The 22,204-nt window shown below is 48.1% G+C and overlaps 1 protein-coding gene across 2 annotated transcripts; it reads right to left on the bottom strand.

The window, feature by feature from the left end:
* Positions 1-264: 264 nt before the first annotated feature.
* On the bottom strand, positions 265-20,386 carry TEDC2 (tubulin epsilon and delta complex 2). Of its 2 annotated transcripts, none has more exons than XM_080387403.1 (10): positions 20,216-20,386; positions 20,043-20,141; positions 19,820-19,875; positions 18,658-19,339; positions 17,163-17,216; positions 15,103-15,187; positions 14,612-14,720; positions 14,287-14,388; positions 13,639-13,850; positions 265-586 (listed from the first exon to the last, which is right to left on the bottom strand). In XM_080387403.1, the coding sequence occupies exons 1-10, from the start codon at positions 20,239-20,241 to the stop codon at positions 443-445; spliced, it is 1,569 nt and encodes a 522-aa protein (XP_080243529.1). In that variant the 5' UTR covers positions 20,242-20,386; the 3' UTR covers positions 265-442. The 2 variants fall into 2 exon arrangements, with proteins under 2 accessions (XP_080243529.1, XP_080243528.1); XM_080387402.1 differs by lacking the exon at positions 265-586 and adding an exon at positions 11,170-11,394 and having other exon boundaries at positions 20,216-20,383.
* Between the last annotated feature and the right edge of the window lie 1,818 nt (positions 20,387-22,204).

Genomic DNA, 22,204 nt, shown 5'->3' with positions numbered 1-22,204 from the left:
CAGGACGTAGGGTGACCAGCCAGGGGACCTGGGAGGAAAGGGGCTGGAGCTGAGGCAGGGGAGGATTCGGGAGCCGGGGTGGTCGCTGCCCAGCCCGGGGGGCACGGCGCTAACGGCCCGGGGCGAGGGGGAGCCGGCGCGCTGCGGGGCCGCCTGGGGCCGCCCGGGCACCGGGTACCGCGCTCGTCGCTCCCACCCCCCCGTGCCCAAACCGTGACTACCGAGATGAACCGAACAGCAACACCAGGCACCGGCAGGTAACGCGGCTCCGCAGCTGCTCCGGTGCGGGATCACGCAGTTGCAGCAGCAGCCGCAGCAGGTGCGATGCCGCTGCCCGGGGCTCCTGGGCAGGGAGGAGGAGGAGGAGGGGATGGAAGTACAAACAGCCTGGAGAGTGCTGAGCACAAAAGCCTCCTGCCCAGCTCTGATTACCAGGAGAGACTTATTTTGTTGTGGGCAAAACCTTTTTGTACCACCTTTCCCATGAGCGGATCAGGCAGACAGGGAGACCGGAGCTGACACAAACAGTTCCCATCTCCACTCGCTTCTCCCGTGCTGGTTGTTTTGGGTTTTTTAATTGGTTTTCCTGAAGGAAAGAGGAAAGGAATGAGCTATCGCAGCAAACGTAAGAGACCTGGAGCCTTTCCCAGGTCACAGCTTCCCCCAAGCTGATGGGGCCCAGCAGGGTTTCTGCATCAACTGAGAAGAAGCCAAAAATAAGGGAGAAAATCCACATCACAGCAGAAGCAGAGCTGTGCAGTGGCGGAGCGGCCCTGCGGGAACGTGAAAAGAAGCAGCAGAGCTGATGGGACTAACTCAGGAAAGGGGAGGTTTGGGCATTAGTGCAGACACGGAACATTATCAGCCTTTTTTTGTGGGCACTGCTCTTCCCTACACCACCCCTGGGGAATTCACCCTACTCCAGGGCAGGGGGAGAATAAAGCTGGTTTGAATCAGCCTTTGCACCTCTCCAGGCTTGATCTGGAAAGCTGCATGAGACCTGTCAGCATGAGAAGGGAGGTGGCTGGTCTGCAAGAGCCCTGGGACTTCTCCTTGCCCCTAGTTTCTTAGCTAACATCTATAAATAACAAAAGCGGAGGTTTATCAAGTGTCAGATAAATTCCCAGATTTTAGTGAGGCTTTGAGCTCCCATGGTATTGCCCAAGGCAGCCAGCTGCAGGACACCAACGACCTGAGCACAGAGGTTCTGGCTTTGCAAATCAATAGCACTGGGAAAATGGCTACTGGTAAGTTAGACGTGCAGCACACGGTGCTCCGCAAACTGACTTTTGTTATTTATTCTCCCAATTGCTCATTAGAACGGAGGAGAAGCAGCACAACGCCATGAGTCAACGCCCTTTGAGCAACAAGGACCAAACCCTGCCTTCTTAAGGCTGGTACTTCCCATTACAAGCTCCATCTTCAGTGTTGTGAAGCTTCGTCAGACTTGAAACTGTTCAGGCTTAAATCTTCTGTGCTGAATATCTACCCGAAGTTGAACCTTTGAAGGAAATTTCAGCTAAAATAGTGCAGCTGTTGCTGAGAGCAGGGTCTGGACGAAAATATGCCAGTGACATACCTGGCAGCTGGCCACTTTCCAAAGTGCTTCTCAAGAAACTGGTGATGTGATGACGCCCCTGAATACAGCTCTAGCCCCCCGAGAAGATGCTGCTACCCACTCAGCCTGTCCTAGCTGGTCCTACCCTGCAACAGTATCCCCACAGCTCCAGCCTCCACTCACCGGGTTGGGAAGGACTCATGGCCTCCATCAAAGCGTGACAGCATTAGTTGGCCGACACCTGTATGAGGGTTTTTTTTAAGTGGTGCTGAAGAGCAGTGAATAGCCTTGAAAAAGCAGGAGGTGACAAAACCGAGCTCAAACTGGTCAGAAAAACACGATGCTTTAGCATGCCTGAAGTTCTGATATGTGATGAATTTGAATATTTGACTCGGCAACACTGCTGTGATCCTGCTGTAGCAACCCTGTGCATCTCCTGCATTGCTGCAAACCACTGCACCTGCTAACGTGTTAGCAGCTGCTTAAAATTACGCAGGAGTAAAACTGTATACATTCACATACATATGCATGTGTACATCCATGTATCAAGTCCTCCATATATACACTGAGACGTAGCTCACCAGATAGTGTTTCCAAGGAAGCAGCAGGCAGCACTGCCGGCACGTCCAGTGGAGGACCCTCTAAATAAAACCCCAGAGATGGTTTAAAATAAACCTGTTCTTTAAGTACTGAAAGAGCAGACAGCAGAGGTGCACACCACTAAGCCACCCTGGCTTTGCCACTGCTTTGAAAGGAAAAGCAAAAAGCCTTAGCAGGACCGGGACAGCCCTGCACAGGGATGGGATCACCTCCAGGAAGCTTCTCACAGCCACATGTAGAAAGCAGCTGGACAACATTGCCTTTCACCCCTCAAAGAGGCTGGATTCAGGCAAACCTATCTCCCATTTTGCAGTGAGTATCTGTAAAGGTCATAAATATGCTAAAGGAGAGAGTAAGAGGCTTCAGGTTGGGCTGCATGGTATAAGCCCATTTTTTTGGGCACTGAATCTTCCCCCTTCAGTGGGGCTGACGGGCCCCTCCGCCTGGGCGCCCAGCTCCTTCTCCACGCTCCTTCTTCTGCGACTAACGTGAGGGTGTAATTTTCACAGCAGAAATAGAGACTTGCGTGTGTTGTCCTCCCTTCTTCCCACAGGAGGAGAGAAAAGCGCAGCTGGGACTGGATGAGTCACGTCTCAGGAGCCGAGATGGATGGCACCCCCCTACACCCCCACCCCCCAAGGGCTCTGCTGCCCTGTCCGGGTGATGGATGGGGCCGCAGCAGCTCTCCCTGCAGCGGGGATGCTGCCCGGGGTGCTGGCTGGAGCAGGGCTGCATCCCCACCGAGGGGGGAGAGGCCTTGCAGCCTGGCTCTCAGGGCTACAGCAAAGAGCTGCAGGAAGGAAAGAAAAACCTGGAAAGTGAAACTTGTGTTTAAGAGGAACAGAAAAAGAGCACGGAAGGTTAATTGCTTTGGTAGGCGATGGAAACAGTGTTTGGAGCAAGAAACCCACATTCCTAGGAGGGAAACAGTGGAAGTGAAAAAGGATGAGGAACCCAGAATCCCTCTAAAACAGATTTATTACTCCATTTTTGAAGTAAGAAAGCCCAGGATCTAATATGATGCTGACCACCGCCAGGGAAGCCTGGGAGGAGCAAGCTGTGGGAGGTGATCCACATGCCCCGGCACTCAGAGCCCAGTGCTGGGGCAGGAGGAAAAAGTTCTATGGTGGGGATCCATAATCACGTGGGTAACCAGAGACGCTTGACTTTTCAAAGTAGATGTCAGAGCACCAAAATAATTTGTAGATGACACGGAAATGATAAAGTAAAGAATGCAGGGCCAGGATGCAGAGACACCCACACTCCGCTTGCTCTGCTCACGGCTTCACCACACACAGCCCGTCACCTCCGCACACACCAGCTGCCCAGCACGGCCGACACCTCCACCCTGGAGCTATTCCACTGTGTAGAAGAAAGGGTTTGTAGATGATGAAATTATGCCTTATTTTTTCCAGAAACTAGAAGGTAATAGGGCTGGAAACAAGGACAGAAAACAACATATCTTTGGGCAAACAACACCTGGGCAAAGATAATCAAAGATCGTATCTGTTACACAGTTCACATCTTTGACTAGTGCAGGGATGTAAGTTACTCACACGTGCCCACCTTGTTTCTCGTTTTTGGGAGACGCAGCTCAATATCCCAGGGTTCAAGCTGTAGAAATCCAGCAAGTGGCAGCCCTAGAGCCTGTGAGAAGTGTGCTCTGAAGTGACCCTCACTCATTTAAACACTAAATACCGACAGACTACATGCATTGACTTATCACACAGAAGAACTGCAAAACACACAAAAAGCAACCCCCCAGTAGTTTGTAAGAACTAAGACATTCCCACAAATTGTTTTTTCTTCCTGTGGCTTTGTGAGGAAATTAATAATTCTGCTTTTATTTGGCTGGTACGGTGCAGTTCATGCAAAAGCCACATGTTAGATGAAGACTAGGGCAAGAAATACCGAATATTTATTGCACAACTATCCCTCATAATAAACAAACTTTGACTGCAATGAAGAGTTGCAGTGAAACGAGTGGGTGAATTCAGCACCAACAGCCACGTGGCCCGTTGCCACAGGTGGTCCAAACCGGGGACTGCGGCTCTCCGGAGCTCTCGGCCACAACTTGAACAGGTTTAACATAGCGTTAAATAGAGCCTTGGGCCAGACCCATCCTGCAGGCTGGCAGGAGTTGCCTAAATACAGAGGGGCAGATCTTAAGTGCTAAAAGGCTGCAGGCTCAGAGGAAAGGAGGAATGAGGTGGGAGAGGGAACTGTGACATCTGGGTTTACCAGAGGCGACGGCCATGCAGGGGGGTGCAGCCCCCTCCCAGCACTGGCAGGGCATGGTGCCTGCTCCGAGCCGGAGCTGCGCCATGCTGCAGCGCCTGCACAGTGCGCAGCGCTGGTCGTCACACCGGGGCTGCATCTGGCTGTGGAAACAACCCCGCAAAAACAGCGTTAGGTTTTGAGTAGCTCCATTAATTTTAAGATAAAGAGCAGGGAAGAAACTCCTCACGCAGCAGGAAAGCTTCAGTCGGGAAGCACAGGTGGCCTCTCAGAGTCCGTTTTAAGTTGCTGCGTGCCATGTAAAACTGGAAAATAGGCAGCAAAATATATCAGGAGGCACAATCTTGAGTGTGCTAGTGACCTAAGATGTATTTTCCAGGTCTATGATTCAGGAAAAGGACAAAAAAGAAAGTAAAATAGAGCAGCAACAGCTATCAGGAAGTGTGAGTCTGAAAATAGCAGCCAAGTGTCACCTTGATCCACTCCAACAAAGACTTCTGCAACGGTGACAAGTTGCTAGGTGACATCGCCCTGCTATTTTGGGTCCGTGGCATTACGCTGCATGGTGAGCCCCACTGGAGCATCTCCCAGCACCGACCCCTCAGCACAGGGGAGGAAACCACTGCCAACCTGCCAGAGGAACTTCCAACATGGGGACAGCTTTTGAAATTAGAGATTCATGTGTCTTACAAGAAGGATGATTTCCTGTGGATTCAAATATAGATAGCAGCAGATGGAAAGGAATTATTACATCACCCACCCGGCGGTAGCTACATTCCTGCCCAGCACTGCGCAACGCTGGTGCAGGCTGAGCACGCACAGACCTCCCTTCGCACCTCCTGCTGCTCCTCTCGTCACCCGTCAGCTGACTGTCCCACGTTAGACCACAGCAGATACTCAACACAAACAATACCGAGATGCAGGTATGATGCAGAAACAGGAAAGAACTGTTAATTAGAAGAAAAGCTGATCCACAGCAACTTCGTTGATGCCCTCTGCCCCCAGAGAAGATGCTCCGGATACTCATGCATGGCCAGGCGCTGCCTGGAAAGCTGGACAAGGCACTTAGTCTCACTCATAGGGCATCCACACTAGTTTTAAGGCTCACAGATAAAAAATAAGTCTAGTACGCTAGAATAAGCTATTTCACCATCATTAATGTTTTTTTAAAAAAAACCCACAATACAAAATCATGTCACATGCATTGTCATCAGCAACACTCTGAATTACTCTCTATAAATGGAGACTGTGGCACTCGCTGCTAGGAGGCAGACGTAGCCATATACAATTCAAATCGTTAATAGTTGGTTCATTCAAACAACTCCATTAAATCTGGTGGGTTTGCTTTTGCAAGGACAGCACAATCACTGCCAAGAGCTTTGTCACCCTCAAGAAGACTCCAGAACAGTGCAGCAGTGGGTCCTGACAAAACACCATTTAATACCAGACAAAACCAGGTAGTTAAGATTGATAATGGTTGTGCAAGGATTTAGAAAATTTGGCAAATGACATTAAAGTGAGCCTTCCAGGCTCACAGAAACACATGGTTATGTTTAAGTCTGTTTATATGCCCAAAGTTGTTAAAATATAAAAAAACCTCTACACCTGATTCATCCCTGCATCCAGTACCTTGAATTCTGTCTCATTATGCAGCCAGCACACAATTGTAATTAGAGCACTGTAGACTATTGATGGTTTCATTAATTTTTTTTAAAGGTAGTTTTCTGTATTTGTGGGCTTTTTTTTTTTTTTTTTTTTTTTTTAAAACTCTATTGTTCTTGTGCTCTCTCCTTCTGTGCATCGTGTATCTGGTTGGTACTGAATAATCAGTTCCTCCTGGAGGCAGTGACAACTGCAGATGCCTTTCAGCTCACACGATGGCACAGAGCTGCCCAACAATTTCAAAAGCAAGATTTACTGCAAACACATCCTATGAGAGATTTCACCTCAAAAAAAAGTGTTTTATATTCTGAAATTTAGAACCTGAAGCAGAAAAAAAAAGACCCAAAAGGGTGAGATCCTCAGATAATGCACTTCTCCAAATTCCAAAGCTGTGCCAGCTGCATCAACAGATGCGGTGCAATAGTTTTAATAAGAGGAAAGAGGATGATGAGGTGCTAGAGGTGCACTGCAACATTGCTTACAATGCAACTTCATTTGCAGTGCGTAAAGCAACCCCACGTCAAAGTCTTACTGACATGAACATGCATGTTATATCTCCCTTATTTTCTTCTTGAACTGAAGATAAAAATGAGACTAATGAATTGCTTCCCACTATATCATGCAAGGGCTGAAAAATAGCTCACTGGCAGGCCCTAACACAACTGTGAGTTTGTGGTCCCAGAAACCAGGAGGGAAGATTTCAGACAGGCTTCTCCCCAGGGTCAGTCTCCTCCACTGACTCAGAGCTTGCTTCTGTTTGCCTTTTCCTATCTGAACTCCAGATCCACTTATTATCTTTCTTGTTCTGTCTAAAAATAAGTCAAACATCTCCGTTTGTGTGCCTAAATAGCCCACTGCTGTAATTTCTCGCCTTCTGAAATTACAGGTCAAAACTCACTTTTCATTTTTTTTTTCCCCTCCCATTACCAGATCTTTATATGCTGGCATACGTGGCACACTGCTTCCTGCTCTCTTCTTTCTAACTAGGCTCAGATTAATTTACAAGTGATAGCTTTTTCTTGATTACAATGTTAAAGCCTTTCTTTCTTCACAAATTAAAACCAAGATGATAGATCTTCTTTCTGGATGGTGGCTTTGATGTTACAAAAATAGCTTTTGATCTGCATGGAGGATAATAGAAATTTTAATACCTATTTAATGAATTGTTTTCATGTCAGACTGAGTCATGATTGGGGTTTTTGTTTTGTGAGGTTGTTTTTAATGGAAGTGAAGGAGGACTAGGAAGCTTCCAGTGAAACTACATGTTAACTGTGCTAGTACCAGTGTACATGCTTAAAAAAACCAAACCAACAAAACCAAACCAAGATGTTTTGCTTCAGAGGGCAAAAGCAGGCTAATGAGCAAGTGAAATAATATCACTCGACGGTTTACAGATACCAAATGAAGAGCCCCTGATGGCAGACCCACCATCTGCTACAGCCGCTTAGTGACCCCACCTGGCAAGAGAACTTGGGACCAGAAACATGCATCTGCCTGCAAAAAATCCGTGTTGGCCCCTTGTCCTGGCTTTCACAAGGCTATTAAAGCATTTCCAACTCACTGCTTACAGTGTACTGACAGTTACACACAGCAGCGTGGTCTGGGGGAGTGCTACACATCCTGCATTACCCTCAGCATGGCTTGCACTCACATGTAACCCAACAGCACTTTCAGATTTATCAGAAGCAGCCAAAATTTCTCAGCAAAGCTTCAGCTGGAAATCCCAAGATCACACGGAATTCTGTGACTCAGGGAGAGACTGGATTTGAGTAGGGGAAAATAAAGGATGTTGTGTGGAAGACATATAGGTCCCCCCAGTACTTCTACTACAAATACAAGCTTTCTGGATCAGCGTTTTACAGCACCATTGCTTTTCCCAGAAACCCTAGACTGGCATGACAGTGCACTCTGCCCAACAGGTTGCTGATTCAGGTATGAATAAAGACACAACGTAGTCAAGTCTGAAGCATTAAGTAACCTGTTCTCTGGAGCTCACAGAAAGCTCATTTGGAGACTTAACACCAACAGCAAATTTGTCATCTGCAGAGTGAACTGGGAGTTTTCCCCCCCAGTTCAACACTTACCATCTTAAACTGCTCGTTGATGAAATTCCGTTGTCCCTCATGTAGCTAATTTGGGTTTGTCTCTCCAAACTGTAACCTGTGCTCCCAGCCCAGGCGGCTGGGGAGTTCTTCCTGCCCTTGCCCCATGGGTGGGACCCTGCGGCTTGTGCTGTGTATGCATCAATTCAGCAAGTCACAGGCTGTCACGCTCTATCCCTGCTCACACACTGCTAGACCCCTCAGAAAGGTCGCAAGAGGCAGGACATTCCTCCACACCAGTCTTGGCAAGACTCAGATTATTTCTGTTTTAGATGAAGAGTATCCCTAAAGCCACACTGTTTAGTCTCTACATGCTGTATCTCCCAAGGAGGGAGCCGTACCAAGTGCTCGGTGGCATGTCTGGTAACATCTGCAGGATAAACCCCTGGAAGGTTTCTATGTGATGAACATCCAGAACTAACCAAGATGACTAGTGCACGCAAAATGCTGCAAGAGGGTCTACTGGTTGCCGTGTGCACTAACAGCAGCACTGCCTCTGGCCTTCCACTGGTCACACGTATTTGCAAAAACACAGTAAGCAGAGAAGTTGCAGAGGGGAAGGAAAGGAAGAAGCCAGTGGAAAAGACAAACTGTAGCAGTTGGAAATGCTTGAAGTTACAGATTCTGGAAAGAAAAGAAAAAGCCCTCTCTCCTCCCAGGAACCCAGCTTCACATCCTTCAATAGTGAAAAATCAAAACCTTTTTAAGACTCTACCACAGGGGAAAAAGAAGGAACAACAGCTGCTAATCCTCCCTGACCCTCACTGTGCTTTGCCTCAGCTTGTGTCTGCACAACACTACTATCATCTATCGCTTTCCAAAAATAGTGTTCGTTTCCTGTATTTTTGTAATACTATTCCCTGGCACCACAAATACTACCTTTTGTCTTTCTTTTCTCCTCTTCTCAATTTAACGTACCAGTATAGTTTCTTTCTATAACAACGGCACATTTTATAATGAAAAAGACCACCTAACCACTGAGTTAAGTGCTATTGAATCTTTATCTCTTCAGATAAGTCTTGTGCTATAGCAAAGTGAGTCATTCGAATGATTTAAAGACTTACACATTTATGAAAGTTATAAAACGTTTCTCACATGGTGTAGGAAGAGTAATAAAACCACACTGCACCCAGAGGCACAAAACAACCCAGCTACCTGTCAGTCATCATGCAGGGAGCTGTGCTCCCCTTCTGCACCCCTCCTACAGCGTCAGCTTGCCTTTTGAGCTCATAACAACCCCTGCAAATCCATTTTGGGAGGTTCAGTCTCTTTTGAACAGTCCTTTCACACCTATACAGTGCTTGCTGTGGCAGTGAAGTTACTGCCAATTTACACTGGACTGCTCTGCACAAAGAAGCAGATGCTCCATGACTCATGCAGTGCTTACAGACACAAGTTATGGATAACAACACTATAATTAACAATACCAAATGTCATCTCCAAAATTCAAACATGCAGATGTTTATGCCCATGACATATGACTGTGTTAATTTAGGAGGCAGTGTCTGCTCCTAGGAGCAGCCTTTAATTAACACCTTGCAAGCCTCCAGTACTGTTGACCACAGCATGGTTTCCCCCTCTCTGCAAACCATACAGATGTAGACCATGCAGGACTCCTACACACTGCAGTGGCGAAGAAGGTAGCAAACTCCTGCCCTGATTGCAAACTCCATGGGAAATAAAGTAACATCTACAAAGAACTGAATGCAATGCGATTTAAAAAAAAAAAAAGATATGCTGATTTTCATCTATCACGTGAATGACTTAGTGAATTTGAGTGTCAGAAAAGGCCAAACATTCAGAAAAGACAGACAACTAACTCCAGCCTTGAAAAAAAACAGAAAGGGGGTGTGTGGGTGATGAGCAATGTCAGCACTGCTAAAAGCTAAATCCCCCCGAGCAAACAGTCCTAGTCCAGCTAAGAGATGCAGTGTGATACAAACTGTAGTAAGCAGCAGTACACATTGGTCCTTGCCTAGAAGGGCTTCGAAGTGCTCACAGGCAGAAGTATTCTACTAAAGCTTTAATTGTCACATAGAGATGGCCAGGGGATTTGGGGATCACATGCAAAACCCTAAGATGCAGGAGGAACTGCAGCTGGAATTTCCCCATGGTGACAAGGTCAGAATTGCCACAGAATCTGTGTTTCCTATCGCCAGGCAAGACATTGCGTTAGTCCCTCTGGAAGACTGCGCCTCCAGCAGCTACTGGCACAGGTTCAGCAGCACGGCAAAGGGCTGAGTGCCACCTGCTGGGCTGCTTCACCCGCTCCCTCCTGCTGCGGCTGGATTCCCCGACATCTCTCAAATGCAGGTAGCCCAACCCTCCTTAGACTCTTGTCTCAGGCACCATCGCCAGGTAAGATGACATAGCAGCAACATTTCAGTTACAGGCTAGGTTTAAGTCCTTACAAAAGGAGCCTGGCGGGTCATGAAGCTGCCTGAAGGGGCCCTGCCTTGAGCAGCCAGTGATGTGACTGACAGGCTGATGGGAAGGGACTGCTGCAGCTGCACAGCAACCCAAGCATCAGCCCAGATCAGAGCAGGTACCTGCAAACCAGAGTGGTTCTGTAAAAGGCACTACTGCACGTGGCCTGGGCAGCTGTGGATAAAGACATTGAAAACACCGTTAGTCAGTGAATATTAGTGACCACTATAACGCTGGTTACATGTCAATTGGTGAACAGAGTAATAGGGAAGCAGCAGCTCAGGTTCTCTGTATTTTCAGGTGCTGGAAGGCTGTGCCCCACCATACTGCGGCTATCTGATCAGTATAAATCATGTTTTATTGCCTGCTACACTGTCTGCATATAGAAGCCTAGCGTCTCAGTGCGACAGCCAAGAATCTAGAGCTAGCCAGAGAGACTGACCTTGGAAGAAAATCCAAAACCAGTGTCTGTGAGGCCCTGAAGGGGCTTCACAAAACCTCAGAGTTAGCAGGTCATAAAAGTGATAGAAAAGAAAAAAAAAAATCTAAACCACTGAAATTTAGTTGGACAAACAGGCAGAGTAAAAAAGTTAATAGAAAAAATTTATTGCTTAAAACTGTCTCTGGCCATGTTAACGTCAGTAGGAGGTTCCCACCAGATCAGTCTGCCAGCTCATCTCTCACCAGCACAGGGAATCGCCTGCCTCCCTCACAGAGCTGTGTGTATATCGCCCGATACAGCTGAGCTGCAGAGGTCTCCGGGTAGAGCCTGGACTCCAGGACAGGCAGGAGTTCTGCCATCATGACCTGAGCAGGAGCAAAGAAGACACGTCACCAGAGCCAGCATGCACTTTCAGAATTACATGAAATGAAGCAGCTGCATAAAAAGTCAAATCTAACCAGAGCAGTATGACTAATAACATGCTAATTGATAGACAGATACTTTCTTTTGTCATATTTAACAAAGGCAGAGTTGTTCATCCTCTGCTCATCAAGTACACCAGCAGCCACCCAGTGCAGTGAGATAAACAGCAGTGCTTTGCCTCTGCTGCAAAGATGGCCCAGTGCTGGGATGACATCTGTTGCAAGAAGCTGATGTTGATTCAAGATCTCTGCAACCACACAGCGAGGTGCTTACTCACCCAATGGTAAATTGAAAGGTAAGTTCAACCCTCATGACTGTTCTTGTCACCTCCCAGCTGGGCCATATTAATCCAAGAGAGACAATAAGTGGCCAACTCCAGCCCAAACGGAACAAAGCTGCATGCCCCCCCAGCAGCACAGGCTACAGAGGATGCTAAAGCTGTCCAACACTCCCCAACCTGGCCTCTGGTCTATTAAGCCTAGCTTGTGATCTCAGTCCACGCTGTGAAACAACCCACTGGCCTGCTGCAACATCATGAACAGCTCAAAGCTCTGGGACTATGACTGTGACTGATAAACTCTGCACAGGTCATCTTCCAAAGGACAGAAGTTAGCCTTTAGTGCCTCACTCTTGAATTAATGCTCAGAAGGAGATTTTGCCTGGGATTTTTTTTTTTTTTAGCTGGCATCAGCTAATGGAAGTCTGAGCAGTTTGCACATTAAAAACCCACAGAGCCTACTGTGCACACTGCCTTCCCAGAAGACGACCGGATAACAAACTGCATGTGCTAGTCACCTCCCTCAAAGCATTTTTCAGTGGTGGAAATAAAGGAAGACCCAAACAGAACAGAGTATCTGCAGGGGGTTTCCTTTCCTGTTCTCTACAAGTCTCTGCACAGAGACACAGAAACACGACACAGCCACTAATCTCTAGTAAGAGTCAAGAGCTGCAGACATGAAAGCTACCTAAGGGGAAAGCTGACACATGAAGGAGCACTACATTGCTCTGCTTCCTAAGAGAGACACCATTCTCTTTTTCATCTGCCTGGTCTACTCCCAATGCATAAGAATAGAGGAAACAGGCCTTCACCAGCAGAGACAGGCTAAGAGCTACCAGGACTTTCTATGATTCTTGGCATTCCTCCATGGAAAGGCAATGGACAGGCCTGGCCCACAAATACATACATCCTTTTCTCAGGGTATTTATTTGGTACCAAGCCCATTCACTTCACCTGACCCTAGAATCTCATCCTGCACACTGCACAGAGCTGCTTCAGGGACTCAGAGCTCACCCAGTACAAAGCACCTATTTAGATACAAGCGCAGAGGAAATGGAGTCAGTTGACAAAGCATCAGGCTTCAGTTACTACTGCATTTTGCGGAGATAAAAATAAAAAACATCATAACCCATAATTCAGGATTATAGTGCTAAAGTCCCATTTGAAGACAGGCTGCAATCTATCTTTAGCCACCGGGAGGAGTGTGGCCAGTTATGAATAACTCTCCTGTGGCTTACAGAAAAAATTACTTCTCCAAAGCCTCTATCATTCAGGTCAATGGCAAAGGTTACGTCAAAGGAGTAGACATGACTTCACACACCTTCTCTGCCCTTTGCTGCTGTTCATTGAGGAGAGCAAACTATCCCTGTGCAGCAAGCACTCTGCTCAGACTGGTGGAGAGACTGACCTCCTACTGTGTTCTTACAGGCAGTCTCTCAGAATGGTAAACATTAAGATTAGCAGCACAGTGGTTTGAGATTTAAAAGGAAAGCAAAAGAAAGCAGAGGAGTTCACTAGGCAGTGGTCATGTAGCAGAGAATAAGAGCGCAGGTGCCCTAATGGGACTGTAAAGACCTGCCAAAAAAGGGTCTTCAGGCACTACCAACAACATCCTCCGCTGCCAAACTCTGAAAGAGTAGCTAAGAAAAAAAAAAACAACACAAAACCAGGAAAGAGTCCTTTAAATGCCTGACTGTACTCTAGCCTTAACAGAAAAACATACATCTATTCATCTACAAAGCAAGCAAGGCACTGATGGGACTTGAACACGAGACACAAACATAGAAACATCACTGGGAAAGCTTGCTGCACTGCTTCCCCCCCACCAAGACCACATATACCAGCTGTTGTTCCACAGTTGCCCTTTTCCTTCTCTACTCCAGAAGCACTAACACTTTTTAAGACTCACCTTTTGTAAGGCAATTTCTTGGTGCAGCATTGAGACTTTTAGCTTCAAGGCAAACAGGTCCCTCAGCTCCTGGAAACTGGAGTAGCAAAGGAGAGGCACAGCCAGCATGCCTGCACTGTCACACATCTGCCCCCTGGGAGGAATACAGGCTGGGGAGCAGCTTCCAGCATCCCCAGTGCAGTCTGGGCACAGGCTCATCTGGGACTCCACAGCTGCCAGAGTGGAAGAATTGGCAGGAGACAAAAATATACAAGTTAAATCTGTACTTGCAGAATTTGTGATCTACTTGCTGTTCCTAAAAGTGAATGACTAATGACATTGTATTAGTCAGGGTAAGCTCCTCACACATGGCACAATCAGGACATCTTGAGCTACAGCATGCAGTCTTCCCTATCTCTCAACAGTTCCCTCACTGGCTCTCCTGAACAGCAGCAGTTAAAGTCCCAAGCCTCTCCTGAACACAGATGGTGACAAACAGATACCGTGGCTTTGTTTGCCACCAGAAAATTTTTACTTGTTATATCACCATTAAAAACAACCAGGAGAAAAATTACATTGATCCACACTTTCTGCACACAGATGGCAAACTACTGTTCAAGCACAGCTGGCCACATTCATACCTGACTACAAAACCAGGGACTGGCTCACCTGTTCGCAGAAGCTGCAGCTTATGCAGACACTGGGAAACTGTGGTTTGCAAACTCTCCAAGGTTAGAAGGCTTTCATACTCTCTTTGCAGAGTGGGATGGTCTAGAAGACAAGCAGAGGAAAACCAGCAGGCATGAGCATACTGAAACCTTCCTCCTGAATACCAGTTTCTAGAGTGGCCTCGGGTTCACAAGCCCTCATTTTAGGCAGAGAATGTTCCTGTCCCTCACGTCCAGCACACACCAACACCACATGGAAACGGAGCCCACTGAAATCATCCTTATTCCACCTTCTGTCCCCTCCATCCCCCTTTTTTCCTCCTTACCTGCAGACTCAGCTTCCACATGCTGACTCAGAAGGGCGGGGATGTCCTGGAGGACCTTTAACTCCTCCTCTATTTCTGCAGGACTGAAGGCAGGCATCGGGGAACAAAACTCAAACAGCAGCAGCTTAAGGAAGGTTTCACACCACCAGCTCTGTGCACTACCCTGAGTCCCGGGCCAGGCTAGCTGGAATCGGGGGCTGCAGAAGAGGGCAAGCAGCCTGTGAAGTGGCATTGCAGGGGAAAGGCAAGGACAGCACAGCTGTGTATGGCATGTTTGCCTTGTGGCCTTGTTTGTCTGGATCAACAATTTTATGACTGCTGAAGAGCTGCACTATGGCAAAAATACCAATTCCTAGAGACCCAGCTTGAACCCCTGTTATTGGAGGCATAACTCTCGCCAGATGGGAGCACACTGCAGAGCGGCTGCACCCAGTGCCTGCTGTACCGTACCACGTGCTTGTGGAAGGGCATGGCAAGCTGAGAAAGGATACAGTTGTCTGGATCCCCTCTATAAAACGGTTCCTTGCAGCTGCTGCTTCGACACTTGTTTGGCAGAGATGACATCTCTTCCATGCCCTGAAAATTCAAAAGGGACAGGAGCTGGAGAAGTTATGCTCCATTGTATGCAGGCTCACACTGAGCCACAATGTGTGACACTCCAATATGCCAGTGCTTCAAATACAAGCATCTTCCTCTCCCCTCTCTTTCACAGGTTATTTGCTAGCTGTTCCCCCCTCATTTTTGAAGCTGGTATTAGACCAATAAGGACACCTGCAGAAAGCATGAGACACTGCAAAACACCTGTTATTTTTCTCAACTTGTTTTGACAGGAAGGATTTACAGCCATCAGAAAACGGACGACACATTTCTATAAGCAGGATGCAAACTTGCAGCACCTCACTAGTTTTGTTGCATCACCCTACCTACGTTTTTATCCCACAGGGAGCAACAAATTTTCCCTTCCTTTCTTGAGGGGTAAGCTATGTGCATTTCTGTACATTTACTCTGTTAGTAAATATGTACAGAAAGAAGAGCAGACAGGACAAATTCTCACCCTAGTCTTTACCACAGTGATTCCTTCATATGCCAAACTTCTTCAAGACTCTCCTTTAATCCTTTTTTTTTTTTTTTAATTTTTATACAAAGTGGCATGTTTGGCAAGAATCATGACAGCAGCATGCCAGTATCAGGGTCACAAAAATATAGAGGTTTAAGGACAGACAACATCATGAGTAAGCTGATCAGGCCCTTGTCCAGTTCTTAAAAGGAAGTGTTACACAAATGATACCACTACCAGAGCAGCGCATTTCACTTACAGAATTCAACATTCCCACCGATGCAGAACCCATAACATCCTTTATTTAAAGGACTGCTTTAAAGAGCCAGAGCATCTCAGCCAGTCTCCCAAAACCTGCCGCAATAAGTGAGCGCCATCAGGAAGAAGTTTAAAATAGCTACACAGTGCATGACTGTCTAACCCAAGCGTGCTTGTGCCTTCTCTCCATCCAAACGGATCTTTTAAATCATGATAGAAACTGCAGTTTTCAGAAACACATTATGCAAAGAAATAGCAAGGTTAATGGAATAGAAAAGAACAGAAGTTATCAGGCAAGATACATTCTCTCTATAAGGGATCTTTACAGCAAAGGTTATTTTCAATCTGTCACTGAGTTGGAAGTAACAGTGAAGAGTGTAAAATTACATCAGAGTGATTAGAATACCGAAAGGCTCAATTTACAAGTGAAAATTAAGGGAATCATGTCTTTACAACTTGCTGAAGGGCAAGTACAAATTGGCGTCTGACAAATGACAGTTCCCAAGAGGAGGAGGAATTCTTGAGGGTAGCACAAGGACCTATAGCTAGATTTAAGATAGGGTTTAAGCAAAATATCTGTAAAAAACACATAATGAGAAATCTGCTGAATTATGGCAAGATTTCTCAAAGGAAATGGGGGGAAACTCTTCCAGAGGGCTGGGGAATGGACTAAAGCACCAAGTTCACCAGAAACTCATCCACCCGCACCATCAGTGCAGTAACATTGTAATTGGCTCTATTTAAGAGTTCATCAGCAGGAATCAGCTTCAAACTAACACAGCCATGGTGCTTCCAAGCTAGAGAGGTGCCCCAGCAGGAGCAGTTCAGGTCAGCAACTGGTTGGGAAACTTTCATTGCACAGGATATACAGGCACACACCCCACAGGGTCTCCTGCCTTCAACAAGTATACAGTATCAGCAGAGACTTCTGCAGCACTGCTAAATCCACAACTACAGCACTCCAGTACTTTCACAACTCAGGATTAACAGGGATTGGCACTCTGAAAACAAAAGTAACATCAGTGATTAGAGTAACATGAAAACATACTCAGAAACAGCTTCGCAGAGACACACTGTATCAGACCACTCCTGCCCTGAGTTCAGGCCCCACACGCGGTGGGGTCAGTGCCTCTTCCCTGTGACCCATACAGCAGTCAGGTCTCCCCTGTCTGACCCCCCTCTCACAGCTCTTAAGTAAAGGGAAGTTCTGGACTGGACTAATCAGGCTGGGCTTACCTGGAATTCCTGGAATAGGCTTTCCTGTAGGGAAGAGGTAGCTTCAGCTGGCATCTGCAAAACAAGAGAAGCATCAATCCTGACTGACTGAGAGCAGCAGAACTATGTCTTCAAACACAGAAAATGACATTTTGTCTAAATTTGGAATTAATTTAGCTCTAATAGAAGATGTCAGCAACCCTGGAGATTGAATCCACCACTGCCTTCAGCCTGTCCTCAAGGAAGGAGGATCAGTCATTTCCACAAGCGTCACTGAGCTGACTTGGGAGAGAGCTCCTGCACCTCACCGCCAGCCATCAGAGTTCATCCAAGGTGAGAAGCTGGGAACAAAGCCCTGACAAGGCAGAGTACAAACATGGAAACAACACGTTCAGGGAAGCTGATCAATACAGACACGAGCATAAGCAGATCACCCCAGCTCTATTGCCATACCTAAGCATGACAATGCAACTTTGCTTAGCACCTTATGACACTCAAAGAAATGGGAAAGAGACATTTCAGTTTCCACTGGGAATATGTATCTTAACCCTGAAGCAGAATAATCCCTAACTTGTTATTGCAAAAATATGTGGGTTGGCAGTTATAGTCAGTCACATGGAGACTATGAACGCAAGACCACAGTTGGTATTTTAAGTAAATAAGCATTTGAATCCAGATTCCTGTTCCTCCAGCAACTGTCACTCAGCATTCTGTGTCCATTCCAACACCACAATACAGTGATAATTTCCTCCCTGCACAGACACAAGAGTTGGGTTGTGGCAGCTGAGAACTATTTCTCAACATTTTCCAGGGACAGGCAGGCAAGCATCAGATATGAACATCACTGTGTCTTTAAGCAAATACACAGAAAAGAATATAGAAGTTATTTAAACAGGGCAGACTAGTCTGAATGCAAAGCCAGTCTTCTAAGTATTATTTTACCACTTTTCCACACAGAATCTCAGTAACATCCACTTAATAAATCTTCTTACAGCAAACACTTGAAACAACTGCATTCTAGTTAATAGTGATCTGTGTAGTTACATGGGCAGCATCTTACAAATTGAAGGGAACAGTATTAAACCCAGATGCCATCTTTCCAAACAGCATTGAGGGGGGGAGTATATAATATGCACTGCATATTATCATTGTGTAAAAAAAAAAAAAAATAAAATTCAGTAAGCTATAATAGGAAGTGCACTCAAAGGAAAACTAAGGCTCAAAAAGCTGTACAGAAACAGCTTTCCAAAACAGTCATGGGGCCTATGAAATATCAAAAGTCTTAATTAAAAGCCTTTCAGTCCCACCCATCCAAGAGTAAGCCCTTAAAATAAAAACACTTTTTCAATCACAATAGAGGCTCTAAAACTGTAAAGGAACCTTCTTCTTGAGAAGAATCTGAGCAGCAGTGAAACAAAGCTAGGTCCTACAGAGCAGTAGGAGAGACCAGACTTTACAGGTCCGCTAGTCAGCGTCAAGCGGAATAAGACAGAGGTGCCCATCTCTCAGTACTTACCCCTTTTCTTGCAGGGTGACTGTCCGAGGTGAGGTGCTCCTTCCCAACGCACTTTCAGCTGTAGGGTCCTCCTTTTTGCTGGGCTCTTGCAGGAAACCACAACTTTTCTTCCCTGCATCAAATAACCGCTGGCCAACAGCTACAGAGTTCTTTCCCCCAGCTGAATCCCCTACAGCAAAGCTTTGCTGCTCATTCTGGACAGATCTGGACAAGCCAGGTGTCTTTTGGCATTCAGCTGGAGCACAGACGTCTCTGTCACCGGCACTGACTACTGTCCTATGACTCCTTCCTTGTTTGCAATGCACCCTTTTTGAGGAGCTGCTCCCAGTTGTCCTGGGACCTTGAGAAACACATTTGGCTGGGGCCTTCCTTTGCAGTTTTTTCACATCTAGGTCAGTCCTATAAGGAGCTCTTAGCTGGTATAGAGAGGGTTTCTTCAAAGAGGCAGGCTTTTTGCTTACAGCTCTCACCTTTGTGCTCTCAGAAACATCCTCAACAGGTACAGGCACTTGCTGCTTTTCATCATTTTTGGAAGCAGGTCCCTCACCTACAGATTTCTCTCCTGTAGCTCCCTGGACCTCTAATGGAGTTTTCAAGATGCTTTTCCTGACTTTCAGTGCCTTCTCTAAGGCCTTGTTTAGCAGTTCCAGCTCCTCCAGCTCCTTGGGTGAAGGCCTGTTCTCTGCAAGAGGAGAAGACTTATTAGAAGGTCCAAGCCTGGATCTTCCCCACGTATCTCTAAACTAACTTGCTTTTCCAGGTGCCACAGAAGGAAAGCTGAACCCACTGAATGGTGCAGTGGGTATTTTGGCCATACTCCCACAAAACTATAGGATGCAGGCAGGCTTGCAAAAAGCCTTGAAAGCCCAGGGTGAATGTGAGTCACAAGAGGAGCCAGTTCTCCCGAGTCAACCACTCCTTGGTCAACAAGTGACAGTCACCACACCTCAGTCAGGCCTGCAGACACTTCATCACTGGCTTTGGCTACCATGGCACAAACCCAAGCAAACGCCAAGGAGGAAAGTGGGAGGAAAAAAGTAGAGGGGGGCTTCAAGTCGCTGCAGAGCACGGGAAGTGCTTCTGCCCCCGGAGCCGGCTCACCCCCGGGCAGGCCCAGGGCCCGTGTGACGAGGAGCCAGCAGGCCGGGTGGGGAGCGCTCACCGTGTCCGCCGCTGGAGTCGGTGCCTGGCTGCGACCCCTCCTCTTCCTCGCTGCCCCTACGGGGGGAGAAACAGGGCGCCGAGGGCCAGCATTGCCGCCCGCCGCCGGGCTCGGCCTCCCCCGCCGCCTCCGGGGCGGCTGCGGGGACACAAGGCCCGCCGGCCGCTCCCCGGCCCAGGGCCTCCCTACGCAGCCCGCAGGCAGGGGCCGGGCCCACACTCACCAGTGCCGCAGGAGGTCCCGGCTCCGCGCCACCCGCCCCTCCAGCTCCCGCCGCCGCTCCGCGCCTTCGCCCAGCGCCGCCGCCAGCGCCGCCGCCAACCTGCAAGGCCCAGCACCGTCAGCGACCCGCCGAGGCTTGCAGTAGGCCCGGCCCCCGCCGCCGCCCGCGCTCACCGCCGGCCGCTGCCCGCAGGCAGCATGGGCCGCCGCCGCCCGGCCTGGCCGGGTCCTGCCCGTTGCAGCGGGCCGCTCTGCGCGCCGCCGCCCGCGCCGGCTCCTTATCGCCCTGCCAGGACCTGCGGGGCGGCGCGCGGCCCTGCGCGCGGCCGGGAGGCTGCTGAGGAGAAAGGGCGGGAGCGGCCCCGCGGCTGGGGGACTCCGGCAGCCCGCTCCGCCCGCCGCCCTGGGCTTTGGGGGCCGTAGCACCGGGCTTTGGGGTATTTTGTGCCCGCCCTGGGGCGGGCGGCCGAATGCCGGAGGCGCCTAGCCCTGGAGAAACCGTTTTTTTCCTCAGGTGGGTTCAGCGCTTCCCTCTCACCCCCTCTGAGGGGCGCTGGCCAGCCCCCGGGAGGGCTGGAGCACCGTCTGCAGAGCAGGCCCGCCCCGGCGGGCTCCTGTACCCGCCCTCTCCTCGGAGTCGGAGCCTAAGTGAGGTTTTGTTTCTGTCAGTCTTTCTCCTCAGAGTCGGAGCCTAAGTGAGGTTTTGTTTCTGTCAGTCTTCGCTGCGGCTGGCCGCTGAGGTAGAGCCACGGACGGGGTCCTGGTGGGGCTCCCCAGGTGTGCTGGGCTGGTGCAGGGAGGACCAACAGCCAGCACCCCAGCAGAGACACCGCACTGCTAGTGACTTCTGCTGCCCCTGGCTTGCCATCAGCAAAGAGGCAAATTTGTGGTTTTTTTAATAAAGAGAGGAAGCTGCCTAGTTTATAATGCAATCTCTGTGAATAGCTGAATGCTGCTGGGATCCTGTCAGGAATACAGCTGTTGCTGTGGAGGGGCACACTGTGCAGTGCAGTTCTCCAGAAGTGCCCCATATCTGGCACTTTGGTACCTGTTCCAGGCAGCTGAGGTGCAGGAATCCAGTCCACCCCCCCTCGCACAGTGGAATAAAAAAATAACAAAAACTTAGAAAGTGCAAAAGAAGTGGCTCTTTGCCTTTGAGGGCTGAATTTTCGGGCTATGTTCGTGATTTCTCTGTAACCACATGACTACAGACTCTTCTAAAGAGGAAAAGGTGAGAATTCCAGGTGACTCATGCAGACAGGACTTTAAAACCCTTTATAAAACATTGCAAATGTATCCATAAAATCATAGAATTGATTATACCGTGCATTGTGGGCTTCCACAGTCAGCATCACAACATACTTCCAGGTGTAAGTTGCACATTTGGCATGTGCAAAGAATGATTTTTCTTCCTACAGACTTTGCAACAGAACCTGAAAATGAGGCTGGCTTCTTCCTGCTGTGTGTCTTGCAAATAAGTGTGAGTTTACTGTCAAAACACTATTAACAATTCTGCTTTTGAGGCACAAGCCAAGACAGAGCCCAGCCTGCTCTTCCATGGCTAAGTGGGCTCATCAGGGCTAACAGGAATATCAAACACTCAGAAAATAATTTAATCAGCAAAGTCAACAGCTGTAATGCTGTGAGCCCCCCTGGGGAGCACAGCAGCAGGACAAGAAGGGCTTGCTTTCAGACAGCTGCTTCTCTAAGTAGACTGCCTTTTCCTTCTGCAAGGCTCCTGGTAGATTTACTTGTTTGACAAATGGCGGCTTGACTCAGAATATCCAGATTTGCTACAATTTGTGCTTCGGAGAAAACAAATGGTCCCTAAGATATTTTTGGCTGAATAGATTGCTTCATGTCGACTCCAAGTGTGTGAAGCTTCTTGTGTTTCCCTTCTTTTGGCAGATCTATTGCCCTGGTTTTCTTCTGGTAAGGTTTAAAAGTCGGTCTCAGCTGGGGCGTCCAAAAAGGATGCAGCCTAATACTGCCTGGTGACAGCACAGGGTGGTTTGCTGCTGGATGGGAATTGCCACACAGATGCAGTTTTACTTGAACTCAGCAGAGGGCCGAGTGCTGCTGCAGCTGCCAGCATCTCCCGGTGCTCTGGAGGAACACAGCCTGGAAAATGAGAGGTATGGATCTCATTAGGCACCTGGATGC

Source organism: Falco punctatus (assembly GCF_963210335.1).
Source record: "Falco punctatus genome assembly, chromosome: 4".
NCBI classification, from domain to species: domain Eukaryota; kingdom Metazoa; phylum Chordata; class Aves; order Falconiformes; family Falconidae; genus Falco; species Falco punctatus.
Note: the sequence above shows the minus strand (reverse complement) of the source record. Positions and strands in the feature narration are given on the sequence as shown.